General features: G+C 41.9%; 1 protein-coding gene across 4 annotated transcripts; it reads right to left on the bottom strand.

Annotated features, from left to right (window-relative positions):
• Positions 1–2: 2 nt before the first annotated feature.
• LOC139921403 (constitutive coactivator of PPAR-gamma-like protein 1) lies at positions 3–21,184 on the bottom strand. 4 transcript variants are annotated; one of them, XM_071911626.2, is made up of 17 exons: positions 20,428–21,184; positions 18,933–19,179; positions 18,734–18,816; positions 16,128–16,256; positions 14,435–14,525; positions 12,248–12,345; positions 11,389–11,639; positions 11,087–11,180; positions 10,717–10,938; positions 9,581–9,752; positions 9,224–9,473; positions 8,888–9,002; positions 7,882–8,091; positions 6,328–6,526; positions 5,865–6,003; positions 4,793–4,889; positions 3–1,726 (listed from the first exon to the last, which is right to left on the bottom strand). In XM_071911626.2, exons 1-17 carry the CDS (start codon positions 20,899–20,901, stop codon positions 1,421–1,423), a joined length of 3,177 nt encoding a protein of 1,058 aa, XP_071767727.2. In that variant the 5' UTR covers positions 20,902–21,184; the 3' UTR covers positions 3–1,420. The 4 variants fall into 4 exon arrangements, with proteins under 4 accessions (XP_071767727.2, XP_071767728.2, XP_071767729.2 ...); XM_071911627.2 differs by having other exon boundaries at positions 5,865–5,994; XM_071911628.2 differs by lacking the exon at positions 18,933–19,179 and having other exon boundaries at positions 20,428–20,725.
• Between the last annotated feature and the right edge of the window lie 254 nt (positions 21,185–21,438).

Raw genomic sequence — 21,438 nt, 5'->3', positions numbered from 1 at the left:
AATTATACTAAAAGAATAGACTTTTATTAAGCATTGTAAGTTGCATTGCCTTCAAATACACCACACCACAATCCATCAACATTCAATCCAACCCAACAGCAGTTCATTCTTTTACAATCCATGAGTTAGGAAGAAACTCTGATCAACTTACATAGAAGGTAACCTATTTAGCTCTTGCGGGGGACTGGGGGGGATACACCATATTTCTGATCACTAATGAAAGATGAAAAGCTTCAGGAGAATTAAGTGGAGATGTTAAGTAATGATTCTGGTTTAGAACTAGTATGAGTGTGAAAACAACACTAAAGTAAATCTCAAAATTGATTACTGGTTGACTGCTAAACTCTTAATCGGAAGGTCAAGCAACTTGCTTCCGGCTACAAAAAGGGGGTGATTCTCAATCAAAGCTTTTTATATGATTTTCATTTTTTATTTTTTTTCAGAGATACTTGACTAAATGCAGAAAACAGCAACAGAGAACAATAATGTATAGTATGAATACACTATTCAAAAGTGGCTAGATAACTTCTTGCTTTTTTAATTAAATGCAAGAGGTCAATATCACAAAAATTCAAGGTCAGAGCAAATCTGTTACTGACTGACAGTTAACACCTTTGTATGGACTATTACTGATATTAGCCATTTCTTTAATTTGCAAATGGGAACAGTACTTGTAAGGATGGAAGAAAAATGACAACATGCATAATAACTACACATCTCTTAAACTGTGAACCATGCAGAAGGTTTTTGTTGAAGCAGTAATACTAGAGTTCTACATTTGACTCAAGAAATCACATTGAGTATCAGAGTGTTTGGCAAGATGTTTTGCATCTGATTTTATAGCTGTTTCTTGAAATGTTACTTATAGCTAAATGACTCAAATCGCACTGAGCTCATCTGAACTAATGCTGCAGGATTTAATCTACCAGTTACTTAAATTTGAACCAAACTCAAACAGACGGTGATGACCCATGGCAGAAATGTTGCGTTTTTGCGCTTCTCTTTTACGAGTTCAGTTTTCATCAAGCATTTACCGTGACAACACAAAATTAATTACAATGGCAAATACATGGTGCCAAGTACTGGAAGAGTATCTCAACCTAGAAGAACGAAAAGGTTTCCAAATTAAAGCTTCTTGAAGCTTCAGTATTTTGATAAAGAGGAAAGTACCATTCTCATAAACAGTTTGAAACATGTATAAATCTTGGTGATGAGGGAGTGAACAACTGTTGTACTCCTTGAACTAGCAGTATCATGTCATATAACTCGTACACTTGTGTTTACTGAGAGGGATCCGAATTTCATCTCGTTTTCTTTTTCTGAGAGGAAAAATGTACATTTACTGTAGGCTTTCCAAACTTTCCAGATATTCCTAACCCTATTCCATCTTTCATCCTTCACCCTCTCTAGAAAAATAGGCTTACGCTTCTTTTTTTAAGACCGTGGCGCCAAGAGCTTCGTCTCTATGGCAGCCGCTGTCTACATTTAGTGCATTTAAGTGAGGATTAGTATTGCACATCTTGGAGTCACTGCTAAAGGCACTTTCAGGTTGGATGAGAGCCCTGCTTTCGTCTTTATCTCCGTTCAGCTGGTCCGACTCTTTATCCTCCACGCCGTTCTCCGTGGTTGAACCTTCGCATGGCGCAGGAGTGGATTTCTTCTCCTCCGGCTTGGGTTTCTTTCTCTCCTTCACTGCATCGTGTGCAGAGGTATGATCAGGCTTACTCTGGTAGAAAGGACAGATGAAAAAGGATTTTAAACCGTTGTCATAGAGGGCTACAATGCAACAGCGACCGTGAGGATTCCTGTTGAAATCATGTGGGACACGGGGAAAATTCGGATGCGGGCTGGAAGTCCTGCTGGCGAACAAAAAGACAAGACCGAGGAGCAATTTGGAAGTTAATTAGCGGTAAAATGAAAGGGTTTTTAAACGGCACAAAGACCTGCTGAGAAGCTATAGTGTTCCCACTCATCCCATGCTGAAAGCTGAAACAATGGTTGTGTATAGTGTCGTTGCACTGTAATTAAACACACAGTGAAAGAGCAACAGCTGTATTTTCCCTCTGTGAAACGTAATGAGAATAGAGTTAGATTATGCCACCGTTTAAGAAAAGAAAACACCGGTAACACCAACTGAAAGGTCTTTTTTTGCAGACATCCTAAGACGTCAGCAACAAAAAAAAAAAAGTGTTAGTAAACTCTGGAACTTTTGGAAAACTCAAACTGGAAAACTATGAGAACTGTGCTATTGATTGTAAGTTTGCACATCTAGCAGGCTTAAAAAGGAACTGTGCGACGGTGAAACACTAACCATGCAACTTTGGTATGTAATAAACAAACACTTGTAAGTGTAATCAGTATAACTTGATTTATGTAGCTGCTGTTCCATTTTTAAATCAGAAATAAAGCTAATTTTGCTGGTGTTCTCACTAAGTGTTTAAAAGCCTGAAAAAACAAACTAAAGCATTATCAGTTGTTAAAGTGCAGTTATGCATTCATTTCCCAAGTTATATCACAGAGGATATTTAAGCAACAACACCAACAGCAAATGGAAAAAAAATAAACCCATCTTTCATACTCCATCGCACAGAATGCTTGCAAATATGACTTTTCATAGCTTCAAAATATACATAAAACCACCTGTAGCTGTCACCTACTGTCAGTCCTTATATCAAATACTTGTGAATGAAATTGAGCATGAAATATCTTCACTGCAATAAATCAAAACACAAAGCCAGTAATGAGGCAACAGTGTTTCAGCACGGGGTGCCATACAGTGATTACTGATCAGAGCTTTAATAAATCAACAAGATAAAAAATAAATGTCTTGAGGTAAATGCTTGCATGTTTTATTTGAATATGGCAGGTGGGTTGTGCCATCTTCCATTCAGTGTCATTTTACTGCCGTTTTCAAACAAATATCCATTCTCTACACATAAGTATGCAGGACTATCTATCCACTGACTTTAACCTGTTAAATAGTGGACAATGTTTGAGCAGAGGCTGCTTGTGGCAGAATGGAGAGAAATCAGATGAGTTAAAGCACACAGCTGTGTGTATAATTGTTCATTTCTCCGTCTTTTTCCCTTAAGCCGAATGTAACTAATGCTCAACTTAAACATAATGCCCAAAATTGGCTATGGCTTCTCCTCATTTCCAAGTTCCCTCTTTCAGAAAGTCATCGAACTCTCAGATTACCGATTCCACTGAAGATCTACTGAGAGATTTTGACAGAGTTGTGACACTCGGGCATTTTAACATAAACATTGGCAGACCTGGTGATCCTCTCCAGCAGGCATTTGTTTCTCTCATTGATTGTTGGTCTCAAATCACACATTTACGAGCCCACTCACTATCAACATCACACTTTAGATATAATCCTTTGAAAGGGTGTTGATACTGAAAACCTGACCATCTCTACCAGACCATTTTCTCATCACTGTTTATCTCCATATGACACACTTTGTCAGCTGGCTCTCAGTCAGCCAATTCATTCTGGCACTGGACAAAAAAACAATCTTCTACGCTCTCATTAGCTCTCTCTGTCCTCCTTAAGCCAAGTTTTTGAAAATAAATCAATCCACAGCTTAGCTGATTAACTCTACACTCTTGACCACCCTCAACCTTGTTGCCCTCCCAAAATTACAAAGCAAAAATCTAAATAATTGGCTCCTTGGTACTCCATGTGGGCACTTAGACAAGCTGCTCAACAATTGGTGTGCAAGTGGTGTGCCACTAAGCTAGAGGTAGCCTGGAAAGATGGCCTTAACCCAGTATAAACAGCCTCTAGCTGCAGCCAGGTCTAGCATCTAAATCCTCCACCCACCTTTTAGACAACATCCCCACAAAGCTGCTGTATTACTCCCTGTCTTGGGCACATGTGTACTTAAAACTGTTGTACTTACTGTTGCAAATGGTTCTCTTTCCTCTGGCATTTATCCTGATTCTTTCAAAGTTGCAAGCCACTATTAAACAAGCCCAACCATAACCCTCAATATTTCAAAAATAAACAATTTCCAATCCTTCATTCCTCTCGAAAACACAAAAAACCTGTAGCCAAGCAGCTCACACACTTTCTTAATTCGAACATTATCAATGGCATCGGCCAATTCTGGCTCCAGGCCACAGCACAGAACTGGGACACTTCTAAGTAATAAATGATCCGCTAGTACCCATTGACCAGGGCTCTGTATCAGTTCATGTTCTCCTTGTTTTAATTACAGCCTGCAATACTCTTGATCGTGGAATCCTCCTGGACAGCTTAGAAAATGTTGCTGGCATGTGCAGTACTGCTCTTCATTGGTTTTATTCATACCCATATAAATATATTCCACATTATTCTAGAAGATAGAAACAGCCTGTTTTAAGGTGTATTTGGCATCCCCAATGGTTCAGTTCTAGGTCCTCTCTTTTTCTCATTCTACATGCTCTACCTTTCACCACAGATGATGCCATGATAATGTAGCCAAAAAATTAAATCTGTATCTTAGACATTAAAAGATAGACTTATCAGACTGCTCTCCTAATTTCAATGGTTGTACAGTTATTGCAATGGTTTCTGAAAAAATCTTGGTGTTGTCTTTGGTTGATATTCTCCTTTGACAATCACATCAGGGCCACATCCAAAACAGCCTATTTTCACGGTTAAAACATGCAATCCAGAAGACGCTTTCCCCCGGTGTTGTTCTCTCTTCAGTGGCTCCATGTAACTGCACATATTGGTTAAAAAGTCTTACTGGTAGCATATGAAGAATTTAAAAGATTGTGCCAGTATCATTAATCACCGACTTACCTGGTATGTTCCCTGACTCCTGAAGCCTCGAGCATAGTACCTGCCTCCTCGACCAAAGGTCCTTATGACAGGTGTGGAAATCACACCTCTTGGACGACTACAAAAGAAAGAAAGAACGCCACATTGGCATGAATTCATCACATCTATGCTTCTAATCCTGCATTTAGACCACTGGCCACTTGGGGTATTTGTCAGAAATGTGTGACTTATGATGTGCTAGTACTTCCTCATTTTAATATCTTGTTTTTTATTGGTTCTCTTCAGCCCTGCCTTATTCCAAGCCTCTAATCAGACGGCATAGCCAGACGTAGTTTGTGCTTTCATCGATGGTCCGGCTCACAGCCTAGTAAAAGTTGGCCATGGTGGAACTTTAGGGCGGGTTACATTGTACGTTAACAGGCAATCATGTGTTTGCATTGGTATTGGTAAAACACTATTGATTTTGCAGCTAGAAATCGGTAAGCACGCACCAGCCAACTGGTTAGCACGCCGATAAGCACAGAGCTCATTTATTGGCTGTGAAAGGCTATGAAGCTGCCACTATCAATAATCTGATTTCATGTGAGGGGGATACCCAACCAAAATGATGTGTCAGTATAAATATAAATACAGATATGTGTCCTGCCCTGCATTCTCTGCCATTATTATGTTAAAATGTAAAGTACAGCATCTTGGTAGCTCAGTTGACTAAGGGGCAGACCATGTAACGGTTTAGTTTAGCCCTCATTAGGTAAATCAGTATCATTTGTAAGGATAGCTGGATGACTGTAGCGAGTTTCATGCCAATCGGACTTAGTTAGGGCTTTTCTAAGTTAAAAATGTTCACCTTTAATCATTGCGCCTCCATCAGGCCAATCAGTTGCAGGTGTTTTGTGTTCTCTTGTGCTCTGAATGCAGATTTCTGATGACCATGTATGCTTGTGAGCGACTAATGGACATCGCTCCAGTAAGCTACCTAATGGTCTTAATAGCAGAGTAGTTTGTGCAACTGTGGCAAATATGAAATCATACTGTCACCATTGAAGCTGGTGGAAAAAATGAAATAAGACATCTAATTCCCTTGTGGGCTTACCCTCTGTTTGGTCCACCAACAGACACCACCTGGATAGGGAAGCCTCCTCTTCCCCGGCTACGTCGGCTACCGGCCCACTGACCCACCACAGTGCCAGCTATCTCCAGCTTCCCACCCTGCGTGGAAATTGCTTGAAGTCCTCATAGGCAGAGCAAAACAAAGTGTTTAAAAGAACTATGTTAATTTCTTCATGTTTTTTCCAATTTCATTTCATGTGTTTCAAATGTAAATCAACTTGTTTCAAGAATTTTGATACCACAGGAGTGATCCACCTTACTTGAAGATATTGTCACTTTAAATTATCTATACAGGTGAATTTGCATTGGAAACATGGGGAAATTATCTCACCCCACTGGCAGATTTTGTAAGAGCAAATACTAGACTAAATGACTTGTTAAGACGCAAACTGTTTGAAGTGTACTTGATCCATCTCAAAAAGGTTAATGTCTGCGATGGTGCTTACCAGGCATACCCCTGCCTCGCCCTTGAGGAGGCATCATAGGGGGTGGAGGGTAGAAGGAGCCAGTGGGGGGGTAGAAAGGCATCCCGTGAGGAGGCGGTGGCGGCGGCGGGGGGAACGGGAGGGGATGAGGTGGACGAGAAAAGTTCAGACCCTCCAGGATACTCTGACGCATCTTCTCCACCTTGGCAACCAGCTCAACCTAGAGAAAGAGACGCAAATCAAAGCCACTGCAAGACAAAGGACTTTTTTTTTTTTTTTTTTTTTACTTTTTTTGATTGTTTGAAGGACTTCATTACCCAGAAATCATATCACGTAATATAGCAACTTAAATTTCCTCTTAGTATCTGGTATGGGTGGAGATGGTGGAAAAAAAAAAACTTTTCGCATCAGGTTAAGCCATCGTTTGTGAGTCCAGCTTTCTCTGCTCCTCGCTCACTGCTGATTAGGAGACAGTTTGTATTTTGCTCTTAAGTTTCAGTTTGTCATTCCTGTGGGTGGAGAATATTTCCCACTAGTGTACATACTGGATCCAGAATTTAATTTGGACAAATAGCGTGAATCTACGGCATCTCAGTCGAAGCCCCAATTTGTGATTTAGGCTAGTGCACCATGAAGCAGTTAGGCTTTTTCTGGATAGTTTTTATTTATTTGGGTAAAAACACCAGAAAAGATATCAAAAACTAGTCTAGGGCCGCACCACAACGTCTTATCGTGAAGCCCTAGTTGTACAATTAGCCATAATATTGCGACCACAATTTGGGCAGCAAAATAATTGTATTCCCCTTTTTTTTATCTTAGCTAAATATATTTTCAAATTTTCCTTCAGTCCTTCTAAGTCAGTGCAATGTTAACCAGAGAAGAGGAACTTATCAGTGAAATCAGCTGGTCTTTGGTTGGAATGAAACCCTGCAGACGTTTGGCACTCCATGGCACATGGTTGCCTGTCCCTGCTCTAAACGAATCTCAGACTGCTTTCAGTTTTAGTGTGGTCCTCAGTCAAGCATTTACATAATAGATCTGCACTTTACCACGGGGTGGTTGCTATGCTTCCACTGTGCCTGTGAAGCCCTGATGGACAGGGAGATTTTCCAGCACAAGAAGTAGGGCCGTTTTGCCAAATTATTACAGAATAAGGCCATTATTTACCTTTTCTACTTGTTTTCTAAGCTCCTTGCCTTAAGGAACACATAAAGCAATATAAGAGCATATCCGTTGCAGAACTCATAAGTACAACGACTGGTGCAAAGATTATTCAATTGCTCTGAAATACAGGAGATTAACAGGAGATACAAGAGCACAGCAGGGGAAAAGCCTTAAAATAAGGGGGGAACCTGTGGATGTATGCTGGCTTTGTGATTTGTCCAACCAAGTTCAACCACTTGGATATTTGTCTCGTGTGAGCAGCCTGCTCCTCTCAGTTTCACTTTCTGATATACTCATGCATGCTTTTGTCAGGTGAAACAATGGATGTCGATTTCACGATACGATTAGCGTGAAAATGTTTATCAGTAAGAGCGTGTTTTGTCGACTTCCGAGTGGTGTGGATGAAGCTACCTGACCATCACAGAGGTCAATGAGTTGGGCCTTCTCCCGGTTGGCCCTGATGAGTTTACTCTGAAGCAGCTTGCCGTCAAAGTACATCCAGGGACAGCAGTGCTCCCATGGGATAGGCTGGCCGCACACATCGTTGGCAAACAGAGCCATGTCCACTCCACTCATGAACAGAGCGGCAAGCTGGACACCTCGGGGGTCCAAGTTGTCAATCTGTAAAGAGAAATGCCCAGACTTTTAAAATGTTCAAATGAAAAAAGAAAAACTGTTCAATTGAAAAAAAAAAAACAGAAAAAAAGAACACTTAAGTCCCCTTCACAGCCCCACTGAGCATTCCAATTAACCAAAGGCAAGGCAAAGCACAGAGCAAGCGTAAGCAGCCCATTCACTCAGACTGCCTGAAATACAGTAGTCGACAACCTAATCCAAGCCAACACAAAAAGCCAGCGAACACAACCTAGATATTCAGTCTGGCAGAGCAAAGAGCAGACAGTCACAGGCTGACAGAGCTGACACACAGACAGACCACAAGGACCGAAGCGCACAGCGTGTGTGGATGGTTTACATTATCAGAAGCCTGCCACATTCCAGTGAGTCCAAATGAGAATAGAGCGCCGGCATCTTTTCGGCTCGGCATAAGAAATGGGAGTCGGTAAACCATCCGCACGTACAAAACATGAATCCCTCAAAGTCACTCAAAGCTCTAAAAAGATGCAACATCTTTTAATGCAAATTTAGATCTTCAGCAGAGACATGCTTGAACAAAACAGTAGAGATCTATGTTTTATTGAGCATGTTGCTTTGTCTTCAGAATATGAGGAGTGTCCAGAGAAACAAAAGCCCGTGCAATCTCCCGTTTGAGAAACACTCAACGTAAAAGAAGAGGTCGGCCTATTCTCTGATCGATCTCTGGCACAGTTAAATACAGATTGTGGCCAAGACGTTCGTGACACGTGTGCCTATAGCCGTTTCTGGGACACTCCTCATATAAACATCACTACAAAATCACCTTCAGTTCCTGCAGCTGGTCAGGCTCATATAGTTTAGGAGAAAGTGCTTGGGCTAGGAAAGCGTCAAGTTCGTTACGACGCAAAATTCTTACTCCTGGCCATTGTAACATAAACCTGAAGCAAAACACAGAAGGTAAACAATATTACAAATTGCAGGAACTGATCTTACTCAACACTTTGTCTTGATAATGCCTCACTCTTTATGCAACGACCCTCTCAGTTCACTCAGTATTGGAACCACTTGGTGGGATCTACTTGTGTGATACAAAGTTTGTGTGTCAGGCCGCAGTCTGTCCTCAAGGCTACGTGTGTCGGACCTCGACCGGTTCACTCACCGCAGCACACAACAGAGCACCATGAGGGGCGTGGGGACGTTGGCAGGGTTCAGCATAGCTGGGGTGTCGGAGCGCATGCAGGCCAAGAAAGCCCTCATCCTGCGGTTCTTGTCTTCCACGGCCTTCCCCAGCCACAGCTTCTTCAGGTTGGGACAGGTCCACTCCCGGAAGGGCAGAGCCTCCACCAGCTCTGGAGTGTGGGGAGACTTGCCTTTGTAGGCTGCCCACTCTTTCACCATGACAGGTGAATCTACAGGAAAAAACAGGATTGGCAGATCTCAAAGCACTGAACAGTCATGGGCAAGGTACAGGAGGCTGTACAGAGAAATAATGGAGCTGTACGATCATGAGACTCACACTCGGGGAGGCAATTTTTCCTCATGGCTAGTCTCTCAGCCTTCTTCTTGGCCTCAGCCAGGCTGAAGAGCACTCCGTAAACATATTGGCGGATAGGCCGAAACAGCTGCACTGCTGAAGGCAGGTCTTTGTTAGCTTCATCTTCAATGGTGACAGATATCTTAATCTCTCCCTGCAAAGACAGACTGTCACCCAAGTGTTGTGCCATGCCACAAGGGCAACAAAGAGCTTGCAACAATTATTTCAAATTCCACCGACAAACATTGCTTCCCTGTATGGCTGACACAGAGTACTCAAAACAAACTACTTGATTAGCCAGAAAACAAGATAAAAGATGATTACATCTAAGGCTGCAGAGTACTGACAAAAACACATTTTTTGGGGTGAATCTTGCAACTGTGATATGAACTGTGACACACGTGGAGCCTTTTCTTCGTAGTTGCAGCTTTTAAAAAAATTCTGAATATTGTGGAGAATTGAGATAACGATACTTAGTTTTGCTCAGTTTGTATAAAATAAGAGTACTAATAAGAGTAATAAGAGTAAAATAAAGGTGTACAATTTGATTAGTTTGAGTTACTTTAGTATCCCATGTTTTGAAGAGATTATTCTCACTAAAAGTTACTGAAAGGAACTTTTATAAATGCATGTATACTAGGGTTAGACCAATATATGAGTTGCCAATATATTGGGCCAATATTGGCCTTTTATTAAAAATTGGGTATCGGCCAGATAGTTTCATCCACCTCTGATATGGATATGATTGACTGATTACATATTTATTGTATAATTGATCAATACTCTAGTGGTTTTCTATATGAGGACCTTAACTTGAATTGATTCCATTGAGACATTTTCATCGGATTCAACACAAGTATGCATTTATTATTATTATTATCCTGGGTTTCAACAGAGTTAGTGTCCCATGACCTAAATGCTGTTTCAGAGGCTTTTCCACCCTGACAAGAATAAAATTCAGGAGGAAACACAGAATACAGAATACTTGGCATGAACAAGGTCAAATCGGAAGACACTGAAAATGGGCACAAAATATCAGCTTGCGGCAGCTTCGAACCAAAAATATCAGCCCTACTGTATACAGAGGTGATGCCATACTGAAAAACACCTCCCCTGACCTTGGTGAGGACATGGTAGATGTAAGGGTACATGAGGCCCTTCTTGTGTCTGTGCTCAGCGACCCGCAGGACCTCGGGGGCCACGGCGGGAAGAGGTGGGATGGTGATGTCCATGTGGTTCCTGGTGGGCATGGAGAGGAGCGAGGGGATGTGGGCGTTCAGGCTGTGGTGGCCCCCGGCCTGCGAGCCCGGGCTCACAGCGGAGCTCGCGCAGAAGTCCGCCTGAGGAGGGAGGGAGGGAGGGAGGGAGAGAGGGAGAGAGAGAGAGAGAGAGAGAGAGAGAGGACATGAGCGCTGGCTTTTAGTTTAGCTCCCCAGCGAGGGTTCAGGTAAGTCACACAGTATGTTGCCGGTTTCCTGTTCGACTCACTTTTGTTTGGTCCCCCGGTTCTCCCTCTGGTGTGTTTTCCGAATGAGAATTGTTTCCATTTTTCTCCCATTCTCCTTTATGGTCATTAACATGACTAAAACAACAAAAAACAACAAATCGCTGATCAACTTAAAGCTGCAGAAGGCAAGATTTTTTTCTCCTATCTCCGCTAAGGGAGGCGCTCCTGGAATACCTTGAACATCATAGACTGATGATATATAACAGTGTTAGATTATTCCAGGGCAGATTTTTCCATCAACTGGACGCAGACAATATTTCCAAGAGAAACTGGCTGAACTCACTTGGCAGTTGTGCCTGTGCTCTCCTCGTTCTCCGAGGAGGAGGATGTGGAGGAGGTGTTGAAGAACGCGCTCTCCGTATGGTTGGGGCTGCTGCCCTGGCCGGGGTTGATGGGGGATGACCTCTCATACAGCGGCGTGTGCTTCCCTTCATGAGGAATGTTGCTGAAGCTGTTCTGCTCTGGGAAGCCTTTCCCCACCGAGTCCAGAGCCAGACTACGCTCCGCCAGCGGGTCTGGGTAGGAGTGCTGGACCTGGGAAAGCAGCACCAAAACCCAAACATGGTACTCTCATGAAGGCTAAATTTTAAATATGAAATACTGTATAATGCACGGGATCTCAAACGCTCTCACTTCAAGGCCCCCCAAATAGACACACCTTAGGCCACAGATTTTGTCCCAGAGACCCCCTATATTATTGTTGTTGATTCAGTATAGAGCTAGTGGTATAATAGAGATGGGACGATATATCGAAATTCAATATATCGCAATACAAAAATGTGACAATACGTTAACGTGGGACAGAAAAATGAATGGTGATATTAGCTGAATTTTACTCTGCTGTAGTAATCACTACAGCAGAGTAAATGAGACGGCTTGCTGATCACAATTTCACAAGCCCTCCATCCAAATTACATTATTTGCACTTTGTAATGACATTTTAAAATTGTTCTTTACGTTCAAGCAAGCCAATGCCGTCGCTAGAAATATTTGTGGCTCAGGAATAAACAGAATTCTGCACAGTATTTGGTGGTACTTTGGTGTCACTGAACTTTTATTTATTACATCGTATTGTGGTTGTATCACATAACGTCCCATCGCTATGGTATACTGTATATCCCTGGGCTGTTTAGCAGTCTTACCCCGGGTTTTACAGGCAGCGGCGCCTGTGGAATGTTGAGCATTTTTGGAGATGCATATTGTGGCGCTGCAGCAGGAACTCCAATCTGCTTTGGTCTGACTGTGAGACAGAGACAAATCCTCAGCACAGGAAATACACAATAATACATGTACTCTTAGTGGCACAACCCAAGAGAGCCACATGCATTAAAACAACTATACAGAATTTTTATGTACAAGTGTTTAGCATTACCTTGCTCAATGTAATCTTGGGTAAAATATAAATGCCAGAAAGAGAAGAGGCAACATTCAGCTGTTTTAAAAAGGTCAGACATGTTTGGCAATAGAGCTCAACAGTGACCGGCCACTTTTGAACGGCTCCGGTTCCAGGAAGTGAATTTCCCATTCATTCCTCCATTGACATTTCAGAAAATCCTTATATAAAAGAGTTTTAAGCCTGGAACCAAGCCAACCAACTACGAGATGAATCGTGACCATAAAACATTTGATTCGGAGCAAAAAAAAAAAAAAAAAAAAAAAAGGAAAACAGAAAAAAAGGCAAAAAAAAAACCTTTGCCCTTTTTTCTGTTTTCCAATTTTTTTTTGCTCCGAATCAAATGTTTTATGGTCCCGATTCATCTCGTAGTTGGTTGGCTTGGTTACAGGCTTAAAACTCTTTATATAAGGATTTTCTGAAACGTCAATGGAGGAATGAATGGGAAATTCACTTCCTGGAAGCGGAGCCGTTCAAAAGTGGGCGGTCACTGTTGAGCTCTATGGACACACAAGCGAAGACCACTTCTCACACAGCCTTGCTCCTCTTACACCTTACAATGTTATTTAAACTAGTTAGTAGTTTCTATTCACTTTCCCATGTTACAAACCACTGAAATACAGTTCCAATTGTTTTTCTCCATCCTCCCGATTTCTTCTCTGTGTCTGAATTCCATTCATTAAATCCCATATCACACACATCACACTTTCAACAAAAACACAAAACTCAACAAAAACACAAAACTCAAAACAAAGGGATCTATAAATATGTTATGCATGGTCCTTAATTGGACCATTCTTCACTTTTAGACCAGAGTTTTTTCCAAACTTGCCGCCACTCGACGAGAAGCCTTTCTAAAGTAGACAATTTGTATGCACAGCACATTGCAGCCGTTTCAAAGTGTACACAAAGTCTAAGGGAGGTCGGAAAATTTCTCACATTAGTGAGAGTTTCTCCACTCACTCGGCAACAAAAGACGTTTTTCAAGGCTGATCTATGTATATCTTACATCAGGATAACATTACCTTATAAGCAAGACAAAAGACTAATACAGTGGGCAAAGTGAAGTTGGAATAAGTGGCAGCTGGCCAGCCTACAGACCAGAGTCATCCATTGGACTGGTCTTCAGAGGAACACAACACCATAAACTACTGGAGCTTCTCTCTGCTTATTAAACACTGGAATATGCAACATTTTGACTGTTAATAACAGTAAATAAACAGGATATATTATACATTATCAGTCTGTGTCTGTCTGTGACCCTGTGTGTTCATGCCTAAATCCCCCCGTTTACCTGAAACTGTCTTTTCAGATATGTTGGGGACATTTTGGGGCGTAAACCATTTGCTGTGGATGTGTCATATGGGCGTGGCCAGCAGTGAGCTGGTTGTGGCTATCAAGGTGAGGCTAACGGTCACACAGCAGGGAAGTCACAGCAACAACAACATCAGAAAATGGAAATGAAAGAACAGTGAAGCTAAAGGCGCGGCGGACGAGACTCGTTCGAAAACACAGTGAACATCAGCTTTGTTTTTTTAATATTGCAGTTTGGCTGCGTTCACCATCTGCTTCTTCAACACCTGTGGAGGCTTTAGGGATGCCGGCTCCCTCAGCCTCAGGATAGATGCTGTTTGAAGGTAGACAGCTCACCAAGATGAGTGACAAGTGTTGGGGTGTGAACATGACCAACTGCGGGGGAGGAGGGCGGGGCTAACAACACACTGCCTGCCTCAAGGTGAAAAGTTTTATATTGCAGCTTTAATCTGCAATTTCTGATGGCCGTTAAACATCATGTAATTAGGCATTTGTAGCAATGAAGCAAGTTGCTGTCAAACATTACTAACAGCATTCAGCACGCATGATTCATAACCATAATCAGTGTGTTGTGTGGAGGAGTGTGTGTGGTTGTAGAGCATCTGACACATAGGAGACACACCTAACTGTGGAGGGAACTGGGGGGGTTTGCTGGCCGCTGAGTAGTACTCCACTGCCTTCTTGAAGCGAATCACTTTGTCATCAGTGCAGGACTGAAAGGAACAAACAGGAACGACAAGCAGTGAATTATTTGTTCACAACAAAAGAAATATAACACTTCAAATAATCATTTGAATAATTTCTCAGAGTTTCTGTTTTTTGATCATTTATTTTTTAAAAGCAGATTACAGTTTTTCTGCTTTTCATGCGTTCTGTAAAGCATGCGGCTTTAATGTGTACTCTCCTTGATACAGCATGGAGATAATCTCTCTAAAACAACAAAAATGTCTTTAGGAGAAAAAAAAAAATCAAGAGTGAGCCATCTTGTCAACTTCTCATCACCTTTGGGCTGAGACAGACCTAAACAAAAATGTCCTTGCATAATAGCAAGAATTTAAATTGCCCTAATTCTTTCCCCATCTTGGATTAGCACATGACAAGTACGAAATAAACTAAAATCCTGGGGTACATGAGCCAGAATACATGTATTTCATGTGGTGCACGTCTGAAAACAATCAGTGTTTTCTACAGTGATTTCTTCCTCAAGCTAAACTGGTGTCTCATTGCCAAAATATACAAAGTATTTCCATAACACGGCCTAAGCAAGCTTTTGATTTATGATGAGGCAGTACAGTATAGCCTTCCCCATTCCCATCTGTATTTGATACACCTGAAAATGTATTCTGCATAGCATCACAAAAATAAAGTTCATGGGCAAATAGAAAGAATAATGGATGAAAGGCGAATTCTCAATAAATGAATGCTATTTTTGTCCTAAGCACAGCAACATATTTATTATTAATAATTATGACTCACATCATCCTCTGTTGAATGAGTGGCAATACATTTGTTGCAAATTCACTTTTCATCCATTATTCTTTCTATTCAAATGCACACAATTTACCAACAGGATGTGATGTAAAAAACATTTTGTGATGCTATGCTCTTTTAATCAGAAAGCATAAGATATTTTTAGGTGTCTAAAATACAAATGGGAATGGGGAAGGGTGCCTCTGGTTTATTCTGCATCATTATAAACTAAAAAGCTGATTAGGCCATGTCTTCAGTTTTAGAAAAATATTTTTTTCATTAGAAGAGCAACACAATTATGACTACTGAGTCACTGGCAATACATTTTTTAGTTCCACAATGCATATTTGTGCCTGTGACTGCATATTCCGCGGTGCTAAAAATTACTCCAAGGGAACAAAAATGCAGCTAGAACATTTTCTATCCCAGATGGCGTGAGTGTGGCATTTATATTTTCCACCATACTGAATACACAATGAATTGAGGCTTCTGAGTACCTATGTATTAGGGTTCAACCGATATGAGTTTTTGGAGGCCTATCCCAATACTTTTGGGCTGTTGCGGATAGCTGATATTTCATATTCATGTGTTCTTTGCAGGGTGGAAAAGCCTCTGAAACAGCGTTTTGACAGAAGAAGAAAACATATTCATGCATACTTGTATGGAATCCAATAAAGATTTTGCATTAGAGCTTCCCATAGACAAAGAGTGTAGTACTGAACAATTATACAATAAATATATAATCAAACAAATTGCATCATATCCATCCTATCAGAGGTAACAATGACTGGCTGATTTTTAATGGCAGGTCAATATCAGCCTGATATGTTGCTAACCTGGTGTACCTGTGAATGCTTGAAAATGTCCTTAGCAATGGCTTCCAAGTCACTGATGTCTTGCATGTTGCGGACGTAGTCGGCCACAGCCTTGATTACAACATCACAGGGTGGGAGCACAAGCTGGTGGGCACGCACCTGAGGACGCACAACAAACCAGGGTCACGCTTCAAACAGGGGGAACCAATCAAGTGCTTGGAACCGATTTTAGAACCGTGTGATCTGCTGATAATCGATCTGATCACTTGAAATGATGCATTTTCCCTAGACTATATGCCGACAACGGCACATCATATAAAAGTGTACAGCAAGTATAAACAGTAAAATTTCAATATAACACTGTGTTAACCAGATCGTTCTTACGGCTGCATGACATTGCTGGCCTATCCCTGTGTAAATACATCTTAGGTTTCATCACAACTTAATTACATGTTGAAAAAGGGTTTCCTTGAGGAAGCATACGCCAACCACGCCTTCTGTCCAACACATTAAATTGTTTTATTTTTTTACATCATACACTCCACAGCTTTCATGATCATACAGCTGAAGCAGTGTTCAGCCGATCACGATGACCTTTTTAGAAGGTCTATCGGCCAATTGTGATTGGCCTATTGATCGGTGCATCCCTAACTTCAAACATATAAAGCCAGAGAAAATCAATGAGCTGAGGTTACAAGACATGTGTACTGACTAACCTGCGAGCAGCCAACATGTAGTTTCCTAACCACCTTTCTGACAATTTTTCAAGTTTTTTCTGTTTTATCCATGGTCCTCCCATTTTAGTTTGCCTCAAGAATTTGGACAGATTATGATTATATTCACTCATGAGGGTATTTTTAATATGTAGTCACAACAGTACTTCTACTTAATGCTATTTTTTTTTTAATGGAGTATGACTACATGGTTGGCTAAATCACTACAAGTTAACAACAACATAAATCTGACCGCCCTACCCACTGAGCGAGATTAATAAGTAAACCATTGCCGGACAGCAGTTACAGTATAAGCAGAGAGTGCATGTACAGTGCCGAACCACCAAGGAATATGCCATTTATAGCTGTGGAGACAAAATACTGCTTTATTACTTCAGGGTTCCAACACATTTTGCTGATCAAATTCAAAAACGTTTCCATGATATATAGCGCAGTTTCAATGACCAATATTTGCAGTGTCTATGTTTAAAAGCTACATTTTCTTTATTGAAAATGTGATGTGAATAGCCCAGGTACTGTTTTGGCTAGGTGAAACTATAATATGGGACCTATGTGATAAAGAATTAGATTATTTGGCCTATTATTCCTTGCAAGGTAATATAATCTACCAGCAGCCAAGCTCAAGCTCAAACACTTGCCCGGTTGGGGAAAAAATATCAATATATTTCCATGACATTTCCTAAAGCTTTTGGATATTTATCATTTCCCAAACCACAATCTCCAAATACCATGACCTTTTCTGTTTTTTTATGACTGCAGGAGCCCTGGTTTCTGTTTCCTTTGGGAAAATTATGAACAAGAGTTTCAGAGAGCGGCTGGATGTTGCCACTGACGGGACCAAAGAAAAGGATTAGAGGCACCGGGAGAAAACACAGTCACAAAATGTGACCAAGCAGCTGCACTCTGGAGACCTGTTCAGTGTCAGTTAGGAGTGGAGTGATACATATCAATGTATACTGTATGTATTTGCCTTCGGTCACACTGCACATGTGGCGTTCTGTCTAAGCCATTTGAATAAGTCTAGTCTAATAGTTGAGCTATCTGCAGACAACTGGCAGCACTGTCATGCAAATTGAGCTTTAACTGTTTGACTTAACTGTTGCACCTCCGAGAAGGAGGAAAAAAAGCTCTGTGACTAGATGCAAATGAATTTGTATTCCAACTAGCAGTTGTGTCAAAGGATTTATTGCTTTTATAACTGGAGAGGTTTGTTGTAGTATCATCAATAATTACCTAACAAGCAGTGATGTTTGCTGCCATGCTGTAAACAGGATGTAAGCTACAGATACCTGCAGGACAGCGTGCCATGGACTTTCTTCTCAGTGGAACAGGGAAGTAAAATCACCATGACCTCTAGTCAGTGTTCAAAACTCACAGCAGGCTAAGAAATTTGAAAATGTATATTACAATTTATAGTATATTACATTATTAATATATTACAATTGTATAGTACAATGAATTAAGCATGAAAGTGATTCCATTTCCATGTAAAATATAATCCTACTTTATTGATGCTAATTACTAGCAGGCTGCTCAAGATGAAAATACATTTTTACTATGTTTTAAGACAATAAGCTTTATTGCAGATTGTAGCTATAGCCTTATCTATGCAAAAACAACTACTCTGGTAATATTCATGCAGTTAAGTATTCATGAGAAACTATTTTGTATTGTCTGTTGGGACAATGAATGGTGATTTCTCAGGAATTAATGCAGCAGCCAGGCCAGTGCCCCACTGTAGAGAAAATATACTGAACTGTGACCACAATACCCAGGTATGCACTGAACCGTGACTTTTGTGAATTGTTCCACTCCTAATGGCATTCATCATCAAGATATTCACAACCCACACTTATACATTACGTAAATTATTAGTGAAGGAATCATCAAATAACAGCTTACCTTCAAAGATGCTAAAGGATGCTCTGGACCAAGTAAGCTCCAGTGAAAGGCAGCCAAGTCTTCATCAGGCAGTATGTGATTTCCTGTAACACATGTGAAAGCACAGCTGTATAAGTCACAGTTGTATAAGTCGGCCTCATCTGTAGTCTCGGTCCTGCTTTATACAAATTTTCTCAGTAACCGATGGCGTCTCGCCAACCTAAAAGTGATGCAAAAATGACGAAACGGTTTGGGTTGAGATCGAGCTGCTTCGCCACTTCGTGCATCAGGTACTGGCTGGTGGTGAGGCTTTTGCCGTTGCGGCTCAGTTTGAGGGCGTGGGCACTGAAGTAGTAGGGGATGTTGCAGAGAGCGTAGTCGGAGTCGTAGGCCAACAGGCCGTGGAAGCCGTTCTCCCTGCATAAGGCTATCACTTCCAGGTGGTGGTCCTCGACGCTCTGGACAACCTGAGAAGTGACAAAGATCAGAATGACGCATTAGATGCAACAGTCTCAAAATAAACCTCTTAAATAGACATGCCATAGTAGCCACTCAACCAAAGGCTATAGAGACAGGATTACAAACCAGGGGAGGGACTCTGAGCTCCTTCCCTCATTAATAAAGTCCTACACAGCTGACTGAATACTCACAGAAAGAGAAGTGTGCACCACAAATCAAATATCTCTAAAATTATACCTATTTCTACATAAACAAGGCCAAAAGAACACGCTCTCAAAAGAGTATTAGTGTATGAATACTGAAACCCAATAAAAAATTGCAGTTTACCACATCACAACGCCTTGGTGAAACTATGATGATATCTTATGATTGCTGACATAAATGATAAGACCCAGGTCTCCTGAATCTCTGTAAGCTTTGTTTGACATACACTTCATCAGGTCGGAAAATAGATAAAAAGTTGGCTCTGGGCTGCTGTCCGTGTCTGACACCAGCTTGTCTCTGCTCTGAAATCTCGGCCTCCATCAGACAGCCTGTTGTGACAATGCTAAGGCAGGCCTTTCAACACAGTGCAGCCGAGAGGAGCAAACTCACTTATTCATATTTTCAGATGCTACTTGCGCAAATTAAGTGCAGCACATGATTTTCAAGGAAATCCATTCTAATGTGTGTGACAACAGCTCTGCAATGCTGTGTGTCAGGAAATGACACATGCTAAATGAGATGCAGTCTTACTGCTTAAGCATTCTCAGGTACTGCAAACGCTCAACAATCTTAGGTATTCATTTCTGCACTTTCCAGTGTTCCTGCATGGCTAATATTATTTGCATGTGCAGGAGTGACAGGCTGCCTTTTGAAACCTTTACATCTAAAATACTGGCCCCTCTTGGACTCTCTGATTAAGCAAGCCAGTTGTTTTTGCTCAACTAGTCCTGGGCAAACACATGGCCTTTATATTAATAAACTCCATTTCAATGTTGGTCACATGCACTGAGGCACTGAGGTAATGCCACAGAATGAGAATGAATTGAGCATCGCAAAACTAGGCCATTGACTTTACACTGCAAACACTTCTAGAGGCGATCGGAGCCAGGCTGATTAACTTGGGCAAGTGGGGAAACAGATTTTATCTGGTCAAGTTGGCAGTGGTGACATGGTGGGCAGCTAGCAGGCTAGCCGGAGAGCCTGCTAATGTCTGCCAGCGTTGGTCCGGTGTGGTTCAGCTCAACAGGCAGTGCCAGGCCGAGTTAACTCACCCCGATGTGGAACCTGAGGAGCGCCAGTCGGATGCAGTGGGCCATGCACACGGGAGGAAGAAACCAGACTTTTGGCGGCGGGGTCCCCTTGTTCTGGACGTGGCTGATGATCTGCTGGGCTGTCTGCCTCTCGTTCACCTGCCGCTTGACCCATTCGTGAAGACGGCCTTTCTCCAGGGCGCCATTGAAGCACACCAGGAGCTCAATGTTGCCGTTGAAGCAGGCCTTGGAGAGAGCGGCCAGGTAGCCCAGCATGTGGTTCCACTGGCCCCCGCTGACCCAGTCGGTGTAGAAGCCTCCGTAGAGCCGGTGGAGGCAGTTCTCGGCGTCCACCAGCAGCCTCAGCGGACTTTGAGGGGGTCTTTGCCGGCCACCTCCGACCATACTCCCCCGGGCCAGCTTTTGCAGCTCCACCGGCACTACAGCATTAGGGCAATGCTTTTCAATGTACTCTTGGAAACCTTGCACACCCATGTCGAGCTTCTGTTAAGAGAAACGGCAACTTAAACTGATTGTAGAGAGCGAAATATTAGCAGAAATAAAACCGGAGGGGGTTGCAGGGTGCCTCTCCCCTTGACAGTGACTGACAACCAATTGGTAGCTATGAATATTGCAGGTGTTGGAATAATTTCGAAATAAACGAAATAAGGTTGTTATTTAGGCATCATCTGTATTTGGTGAGTTGTTTTTTGGTTCATGGCTGCTAGCTGCCATGTGTCGTTTCACGGAGCCATGTCTCTAGTTGTGGCTCTGTCTGGAGTGGAGGCAGAGAGAGAGAAGCACAGTGACGACATGACGCAAAGGCACGTACAGCGCTCAGGACAGGAGGAGTTAGTCAGAGAGTATAACGGCGAAGCAAGAGATCTCACTCCAGCTACTTCCGCCTTTGCTTAAATCTCGTTAGGAAAATAAGACTTCTTTATTGGCTGAGAGTCAATAGTTGGGTTTCCATCCTAATAATTATGCAAATTATGATGCTTCGAAATACAAAGGATGAATGGAAATGGCAAT

This window comes from Centroberyx gerrardi, chromosome 5 (genome assembly GCF_048128805.1).
Source record: "Centroberyx gerrardi isolate f3 chromosome 5, fCenGer3.hap1.cur.20231027, whole genome shotgun sequence".
NCBI classification, from domain to species: domain Eukaryota; kingdom Metazoa; phylum Chordata; class Actinopteri; order Beryciformes; family Berycidae; genus Centroberyx; species Centroberyx gerrardi.
Note: the sequence above shows the minus strand (reverse complement) of the source record. Positions and strands in the feature narration are given on the sequence as shown.